Source organism: Bidens hawaiensis, unplaced genomic scaffold (assembly GCF_021521415.1).
Source record: "Bidens hawaiensis isolate Kalapana, Puna unplaced genomic scaffold, B.hawaiensis_p1.1 tig00012273_1, whole genome shotgun sequence".
Lineage (NCBI taxonomy): Eukaryota > Viridiplantae > Streptophyta > Magnoliopsida > Asterales > Asteraceae > Bidens > Bidens hawaiensis.
In genome coordinates this window covers 433,896-443,430 of record NW_027491995.1, presented here as the reverse complement: position 1 = coordinate 443,430, position 9,535 = coordinate 433,896, and the positions used below count along the sequence as shown (strand labels likewise).

Sequence of the window (9,535 nt, the reverse complement as noted above, 5' to 3'; positions counted from 1 at the left end):
ATCTCTTAGTATATTTCTTTAAAGCCATTCATTAAAATGAGAAAAAAATCAAAAGTAAAATAAAATAAATAACCAGATGGCTTCGTCAAATATAATATGAAACGGTTGATCTTAATGCTAGTATCTTTAATTATTTGTTTTTATCTAATTAAATAAAATTAAAAGTAGCCTCGTTTTAGAATCTTATTATTACAAAACTAAAAATACATAACATTTGGAGTTATAAAAATGAAGAAATAAAGAAATGAGTTGAAATTGTTGGTTGAATTGAATTGAATCGGGCAACAGCATTTTGGTTTTCTTCTTCTTCTTCTTGTTGTTGTTGTTATTATTCACAATCAAACTCAACCTTCGAATAAACCCTAATTCACAAATATTAGCACTTGATAATGGTGAATTGGACCCTACGATAAATAAATAGCTTATCACACAAAAATCCACCCTAATGGAAGGTATGTTTTCACCTAATTGTCGATTCTCATTGTTAGTAATTATTATTATTATTGAATTGAAAACTGTGTGATATAAGAAGGGAATTGGTGTTGATTTTATTTATTAATAAAGTTAGCATCAGTTTTGTGCCTGTACAAAAAGAGAAACTCTCAAAGATCTTTTGGATCATTGTTTTTTCTTTATTGCGTTTGTGTAATTAGGGATCTAAATTAGGGTTTGTACGAGACTAATATGTGAAAAGAACTGAAGGGACGAAGAAGTTATCAAACGTTTGCTTCGTGTGCATAACAAACACGCGAGACACGACTTCTCGTTGTAAACAAAACTTTTTTGTTTGTGGGAAACAATGCAGAGTAGGTGTTGCTTACTGCTGTACTGTGAGGAACATAAGTAGTTTATGATTTGCCATTTGTGTGGCTTGAACTTTGAAAATGAATTTATATGGACATGGAAACCGGTGCATGTTTAAGATAATGTAGTTGGGAAAGTATTTTTTATTTCAGACTCATTCTTGTAACATGATTGATTGCTTCCGATATATCAGAGGTTGTGGCACCTGAGTCATGTTATTCATTTTGCAATCATTAATTGTTTGATTCTACACACACACGTGATTCACCCTCTAATAAAACGGACCTATATTCATACTGTAATTATTAATATGACGTGCCAACGAGTGTTTTATAATCTTATAATACGATTGATTGCTTCCATATCCATATTTCAGAATATGTGGCGCTTGCGTGATGAAGCTATATTCACGTTGTATTTGCAAATGAAAGTTATGTCATGTTATTTGACCAGGACTTTTCAGTCTTAAACAGAAATAATGATGATGTAAAACAGCAATAAGTGACCCTCTTTGAAACAAGACGAGTATGAATTCTTTTGTTAGCATATTCATGCACTGAGCATGATTAGATGAACTTTTGAAACACTGTTTTTTAACATTTGATGAGTATAATGGCCAACTTACTTTCCCATTTGAAAGTTGACACATCTCCCTATAAACGTAGCTTTTGCTTGTTCTAGCAAAAGGGTAAGCTTTGGAAATAAATTATCTGTATATTACTATATTTGTTCAATATTGTTTCTCAATAAGCATAATAGAGAAATATGTTTCTGATATAGTTTTTTAAACTTATGTAGTGTATGTTGAACGTGCAATGTGTTAACTAGGAATTTTGATTAGTATTAATTTACATATGTTTTAGTAACTTCTATGAATGTTTTGGGATTAAGATTATTATAGTATCTACGTTGTATGATTTTACTTTTATAAATTTTTCTTAATTTAATACTGTAGATCCTCAAGAAGTTCATGCAGATGAAAATAGAGCTAGTACAGATAAGAAACCGAAGAGAACTGTCAAAACACAAGCTCAAATTACAGCCCTAGAAAACTTCTATAATGGTATATTGCAACTTCTATTTTCATTAAATATATAATATGTGAAATATGGTCACTATAAGTTATACTTTTTTTTGCAGAACATAAATATCCGACAGAGACAATGAAAACAGACCTCGCAGAGTCAATAGGACTGACAGAAAAACAAGTTTCCGGGTGGTTTTGTCACAGGAGACTAAAGGACAAAAAAATATTAAATGATGAAGTAGGCCCACACGGAAAACAAGACCGGTCAAGTGGTGTCATACAGGACCGTGGCAGCGGACTCAGACAAGATTCATGTGGCAGCACCAAACAAGGAGATAACAGACATTATGAGTTAAAAGAAGTTGAAAGTAGAAGGTTTACTACTGAAGTCTTACCAATAGAAGTCCCATTTGACCAAAGTCATCACAATAATATTATTGAGGATGAGGATGAGGATGATGATGATAATGATAATGGTGACGGTGGTGGCGATGATGATGATGACACATCTTCTGGAAGTAGCTCTCCATTGAATGATAATTTCTACTCTCAAAATGTGGACCGATTAGGTACGTTGACGTCAAAGTATCCAACTTTTAACGATTTGAAAAGTGTAAAGGGCAGGGCGGGCCCATCAGGATATTTAAAGGTGAAGGGTCAAGTAGAGAATGCAGCGATTACAGCTGTCAAAAGGCAGTTGGGTAGGAACTATAGGGAGGATGGTCCGCCACTTGGTATTGAATTTGAGCCACTTCCTCCTGGTGCGTTTGAGAACCCGGTCAAACTTCCAGTCAACCGTAAGTAGTTTAAATTTTAGTTATTTGTTATAGATTGTCTTAATGTTGTTATGATTCTTAAAATGTGAGTTGCTGATATACTTGCAGAATCTTACTATGCTGATGACCGCACTGCACTTTATCCACTAGAAGCATCTAGAACTTTTCGGTTTCCTAATGGAAGCAAGGTATGCTTTCGTCATGTTTTTTTGGGAAATTTTAGAACTTCATTTTAGCAAGTTCAGGTTATCGTTTCTGCTATTAAGAATGGTGGTACATACAGTTAAGTGTTACTTAGGATGGTGGGAATTGGATGTTGGGGGTCTCAGCTATGGGTGATGATTTTCATGTGCATAGGTATGTAATACCGTTGTACAATATGAAAGTATTGAACATTTTCTCCTAGGCATTAAAATTGAAATAAGAAAATTGATGGGTTGGGTAACGTGTCAAAATGGATTTTTTTCATACTAGTTGGGTCAGTATGGGAAGTTTTCATATGGGTTGGGTCAAAATTGGATATTTTTCGTGTTGGGTCAAAACGAGAGTTATTCAAACGAATTGATTCAAAAAAGGAACTTTTCATATGGGTTGGATTAAATTTGGTATCTGTCGAGTAAAAGTAGGCAGCTTGTGGTATTTATTGGGCTGTCAGCTGTGTCGATCTGTGACACTATTTATGCAATTGTTTAAATACATAGTGTATCACACAATCAGATATGATAACAAAAGATATATAACTTCAGCGGTAATCTGATTTTTCAAATAAAGTTTTTCAGGTTGTTTTATGCATCCAAAATACCCATTGGCTGAATTCCGACCTGTTTGGCTCTTTTCCTGTTAAGCTAATATTTTTTATATTATGTATATGACCCATTTGAGTAAACATAACACGACTTGCCCCCTTCATAAGTAAACATGTTAAAATTACCACCTCATGAACATTTATGCATTCTACACATACGTGTGTGCACACACACACATATATATATAGTGCGAGTGATGTTCTCAGAATCAGTATTATGTCGAGAACTACGCATAATGCACCTGTACACAATGCTCTAAGTGCAATACATAAGACGATTTTGTAACCGTTTACCCCACTTACGCTCTCTCTACCATAAGATTATTTTGTAACCTTCTCTATGGCTCATCCAATTTTGTAAAATGTGATGTTTACACTTTACCTCTTTTCATATGTAGATATAAGGCAATGCTATGCTATATTATCATATGAGGTTATAATATTATATTGTCTTATTGCAGATGCATGAAAGATACAATCCAAAGAGCTATGATCCCATGGATTTAGTCGAACCATCAGGCATAGATATAAGGCACACATCCAAGAATCACGAAAAAAGTCAATATAAGTCAACACTTCCTGTTTCTAAACAAAGTAGGCATTCTCTACCTGAGAGTAGTTTACATATGGCGGTAGTACATGATGACTCAGCTGGAGAAACTTCACCTCATGACCACCAATTTGAGACAAGAATAAAACATGGTCCGGGCGTAATTAGGAGATCAGATTCTTCATCTAATCATCATCTAATTGGGTACGGAAAAAACTTTGATGGTAAGCAAGCAGAGAGTTACACTCATAACGGGCCCACAAAGGTTAATTATAGAGCGCGTGTTGACCCTTTGACTTCTGATTTCACGTTTAAGCGCGGTGAAATTCTTCAACTTGAAGATAGAGGGCTTTCCAGAAAGGCTCCTAAGGTCTGGTCTAACCTTAAATCCTTCTTTATTACCGTTTCGCACATGTGGCAAAATGAATAAATCACCTTGTGTGGGTGAAAACAGGATGGGCTTTTTAATAAATTTACTTACAGATTTGATAAAACAATATTATTAAAGTGATAAAGTTAGTTTCTTTTGAGTTAACATGATTAGGTATATGTAAGGGTGTAAATGAACCGAACAGACGTGAAGGGGTTGTGTTTGCGTTTGTTCATATAACTTAAACTAACAAATGATCGAACACAAACAATTAAACGAATGGAGTTTTCTTGTTCGTGTTCGTTTGCTAAAAAATGGACGTGTTTATGTTTATTTTTGCTCGTTAAAAGTATAAACGAATGGTTCACAAGCGTAAACATAAGTGAGCTAAATTCAATTAGAAGTACTGTGAATCATTGATGGTCCTAAAAGCTGTAAAAACTATACTTAATTGTAATGGACCTAAAAAATTTCAACATATATATTAACGAACGTAAAAGAACAAACTTATACAAACGCAAGTAACAAACATAGATGGTAAACGAACGAACATAAACGAATGAGACGTGTTATGTTCGTTCGTTTAACTAAATTAACAAAAGAAGTTGATCATGTTCATTCGTTTATTAAACAAACGAACTTTCTGCCAAACGGTTCACGAATGATTCACTGATTGTTCAGTTTGTTTACAAGCCTATGCATAGCTAAATTTCTACATTTGACCCGTTTTCAATAAGATGAATTGGCCCGTTTTTATACAAACGGGTCAATGTTAAATATTATCTGGTCTACCAGTTTTGCTATATTTTCTGGAAAGACGTTATTTCTCTAACGAATGATTCGTGCAGGTTGTTGAATTTGACAGAGAAAGAAGAGGAATTGATGAATACTCCAAAATGGTTTCTCAAAAGATTCATCCCGGAAATGAAATGAGGGTGAGGACTGATTCGGTGTGCACAGGTCCTTCATAACATTAATGCAGTCTAAGTGTGACTTTAAAATAATTTTTATATATTTTTATCATTGAAGGTTACAAAGAGAAGCAGGGGTGACTTCATGCCTAATCAAGTGTATCCAAGGAAAGAGCCGTTGGTTGACTTTCCTCTTATGGTCAACAAGACTAAAAGGTTAAAACTTGTATTTTAAACGCTTATAATAGATTCTTCTTAAAATCCTTCTCTCTAGATTTATGAAATATTATTATAATAACTATATCATAACAATATGGGATTACAAGTTTAGAATACTGAAATTATGATTCTTTGCATTTTCAGGTCAACTGCACATATGACTTCTAGTTTTAGCGACGATGAAACTGCAGAACCTACTTCTTCAGGCGATTGAGAAGTTATTGTGTTGTTAAATCAAAATCTAGTTGTTTAATAGTCTAAATTCTTGGAGGTTGAGTTGAAGTTGAAACCGATCTATCGAGCTGCTTGATTTTTTCTTTTTGAAGGTGTATATATGATCGGCTTTTGTCCAAATTCGTGCTTATGAAGCTCGATTGTTTAATATAATGAAATGTTGACATAACTTCATGATGCTCTTTTGAAGCTTTTGTGTTACTGTTAACTTACCGATGAACCAATGCTTGTTAAGAGGTTTGGGTCACAAAAATGTGTTGTTATTTGGGTTCAAGTCTCACCCGTGACAAGACAGGTAGGGTAAAGGGGTCTACTCACCTATGGTAGGATTCCTCAGCCGGATTGAGATTGATGGGGCGGACTGATGTATGAGTTTCACTTCGTGGGAGGGGCAGCCTAGCACTCCATGATTCTATACTTGGGAAGGAGACGATGGGTTTGAGATACATTATAATTGGTTTGATGAGCCATTAATTCGTACCTACATAAACATGGATCTTAATGAAACAATAATTGTGTCTATGGAGTTAGGTTAAACCTCCCATCTGAGGCCCATTGGGGGACACCAAAAAAAAAGTAAAAGATGAAGCTATGTACAACTTTTATTTGCATAATGTACCAAAAAGTGTGCTAAAGAAATGGAAAGGACTACATTTTTAGTCTTTATGATTGTGGCAATGCCTGGTTTGATTTTGAAATACGATGAAAAGGCAATCATATCATGGGGCACGAACATGGACATGTTAAAAAGGCAAGGACCATTCGATGTGGCCCAGTTAAGCTTTTTCTAAGCACTCATGGCTTTGCGTGTTTACAACGGAACAACATAAACTTGTATGTCTTCACTATAATATTATAGATTGCGTTAATATATAGGAAATGGATGCATTTTATACTATACCAATAAACGATATGAATTTGAGTGAATTTGATTTCAGAGTATCTATGACATCAGTATATGATATAAAAATATATTTTTTTAAGCATAGCATACATATTCTTCGTATGAATGACTGATGCTTAGGGTAGGAGAGGCACCATACGGGTACCCTACACTACCCTATGCTATTAGGGTATTCATTTAGGGTAGTGGTTATGCACAACTAACCAATTAGGGTAGTGGAGATGGGGATTACAAGCGGGCCATCAACCAATCATTCATCATCTTTATAATTGTTTTCTTTTTATAAAGAAAAACGGTTTTAGGTCATGTGAGAGGAGTTCAATATATTTAATTAAGGTGTTTTCAACTAACCAATTAGGGTAGTGTACATGGGGATTTGCAAGTGGGTCATCAACCAATCATTCATCATCTTTATAATTATTATAAAAAGAAAAAAATAATGGTTTTAGGAGTGTTGCATGTGATTATGGTGTTTTAGAGTAGTTGATAGTGTAAGTTGCATGCCAGTGTAGGATTGATGAAACTTAAGATACCTTGGTCGAGCACTCCTTCCACTTTTTGCATGGGACTTATGTCATTCAACAATCCTAAAGTTTGTGTTTAATGTAACTCTTTCTATAAAATGTCTTTCGGTATGTTTTGAAGTCTTGAAATTACAGTAAAACATTTCGTGTTGGACTTCATCATATGTGTATAGGCATATATTTTTGTAACCATGCCCAATATGTTTGAAGTATATTAAAAGAAGTGATCAATTTTGGTGTTCAACCAGTCCATTAAGTTTTCTAATTCAATGCATTGTTTTCTTATAATAAATTGTAAGTGTAATTCGAGAAATAGAAAAAATAAAAATAGTCTCATAAGATCTAAAAGCCGAACTCACTCTACGGGGTCTCTATTATAATCTCCCTCGTCCATGGATTTAGAGAAGTGTTTAAAAAGTCAAAAAAATTGTATTATGTAAAAAAAAAGAAGAAGAAGAAAACAATTGAGTGAGCGGGCATGGTCAGACTGTGGATCGATCATGGGGTGTCTAAAACCATTTGGACCACACTTTTGCATAATAAAACTAAGTGATATCTCAACTATCTCTATCAACTTTGATGTGCTTTTGTGACTTCATTGTGTTTAATAATATATTATGAATGTTCTTTAAGAATGATTACTAGTGGCAATGTTTATATAATCGGACAAGTCCAGCAGGTTGGATCAAAAACCAGGCTCTTCACCGGTTTTATACTTTTAAGCAATGTGACAAAAAAAATGCAATTAACTCTTTCTTTTAGGCTGGACGATTTTTTGTAATACTGATGTTTAAACCAACTAACAGGTGTCAAAGTTTAAACAATTTTGTTTTTTACTCAAACATCAATCCTTTTATATATAACACAAACCGAGCTACATCTGGATAATGGGTAAGCGAGCAACAAGCTGCGCCGCTATCCCCTTTTGAATCGCAAAGCCTATTCTACTAAATATAAATCCTTGGTTCCTCGGGCTTTGCGAGTCACTGTGGACCACCTTCTGCACCCGCTCCAAGAAGCGAACCGCCTCGGGAGCTAGGGATCCAAAAGTCTCGAAGGCAAATGGAATGAACACGTGCTGATTCTCCAAACACGATGTCTCATGCTTAGCAACCTTCCTAGACTCCGCTCTCAAAACCGCCTGTCCCGGTACGAAACCACTGTCTCTCAGCCCCACCAACGGGGACACCCCAGTGAGGTCAACACACGCATGCTTACCCCCTGCCCAGCCAAACACAAGAACATCCGCAGGACGCATGGTAGATCTTCCCTCTCGCGGATCAGTCAAAAAGTTAACAGGTGCCTCTTTCTTGGCTGAGATCCCGGCTCGTCTAAGCACATCCCATAAGACATCTCTAACCCAGTCATGACGATACTTGAATCCCAGCAATTCCTTGTATATGTGTATCTTGTTAATTTTAATGATCTTATAAGTTGTTTATTTTATTACATTTATATCATTTTACTGGTTATATCATGTTAGTTTGATGAGTTTCATTATAATTATTCAAACCAACAAACTAAGAATATATGTTTCGAGTGACTTCCATTATACAAGAAGTAGCTAGAGCCAACAAACCACCATAACAAAAAAGAAAAACAACACCCGTCTTTCCACATTAGCGATTTAAACGAAGACCTATTTTTCATCCAATGAAACATCGAGAATTTGATGTCTTCAATCACCTTAGAAGTCAAAATTTCCTTGATTCCAAAAGCTTCTTCGATTTTTGATTTTCAAATACACTAACAAGCTGCGCAAAGTTTTCAAACATCTTGTTTAGGTTGAGAATTTTGCAGCGCGACTTGTTGCCCGTTTGCATGCCACTTTATTGTAATCGTTTTCAAATTTAATGGTAAAATTTATTATTTTTCAAGTTAATAATAATAATAATAATAATAATAATAATAATAATAATAATAATTGATAGAATAGAAAGAATAGGATGGATGGTTCAAATTAAAATGAGAGTGGTTTTGAGTTTAAGTTAACCCTGGTTAGTTGTCTTTGATTTGACACACTGTGTGTGTGTGTCTGAAGTCCAGATACATACAAAGGTTGAGCTTAAGCTGTTGGTGATTACTTAGAAGAAGATCAATAAATCACTTATTATTTATTTACTCCACCCTCATCCTCATCTAATTTCCTGCCTCCCGATTACGCTACTACTACTACTACTACTAGTAGTATGAAGAAACACGGATCCACTCCCCGGTTATGGGTCCTGGATCCAATGAGTCCACAGGGTACAATATGATAACTAATAACACGATATGAGTAAGAATTCCCAAAGTCCGGTGACCGGAACCTGCAAAACAGACACCGTGAATCTCGTTACAGGAAGAACAAGAGGGGGGGTCTTCCTGTAACCACCCTCCGGCGTGAGAATCAGTAACGTTCGTAATAAAGA

The 9,535-nt window shown here is 35.0% G+C and overlaps 1 protein-coding gene across 2 annotated transcripts; it reads left to right on the top strand.

The window, feature by feature from the left end:
* Positions 1–271: 271 nt before the first annotated feature.
* LOC143540536 (uncharacterized) lies at positions 272–5,892 on the top strand. 2 transcript variants are annotated; one of them, XM_077033566.1, is made up of 8 exons: positions 272–452; positions 1,760–1,867; positions 1,945–2,628; positions 2,716–2,795; positions 3,874–4,332; positions 5,181–5,267; positions 5,362–5,459; positions 5,607–5,892. In XM_077033566.1, exons 1-8 carry the CDS (start codon positions 446–448, stop codon positions 5,674–5,676), a joined length of 1,593 nt encoding a protein of 530 aa, XP_076889681.1. In that variant the 5' UTR covers positions 272–445; the 3' UTR covers positions 5,677–5,892. The 2 variants fall into 2 exon arrangements, with proteins under 2 accessions (XP_076889681.1, XP_076889680.1); XM_077033565.1 differs by having other exon boundaries at positions 5,181–5,282.
* The last annotated feature ends 3,643 nt before the right edge of the window (positions 5,893–9,535 follow it).

What these genes read in the sequence shown, in the direction of transcription:
- LOC143540536 (XM_077033565.1), top strand. An exon ending in GGTCAAACTTCCAGTCAACC is followed by an intron (nt 2,629 to 2,715) that starts GTAAGTAGTTTA and finishes ATATACTTGCAG; the next exon opens with AATCTTACTATGCTGATGAC. An exon ending in TTTCCAGAAAGGCTCCTAAG is followed by an intron (nt 4,333 to 5,180) that starts GTCTGGTCTAAC and finishes TGATTCGTGCAG; the next exon opens with GTTGTTGAATTTGACAGAGA.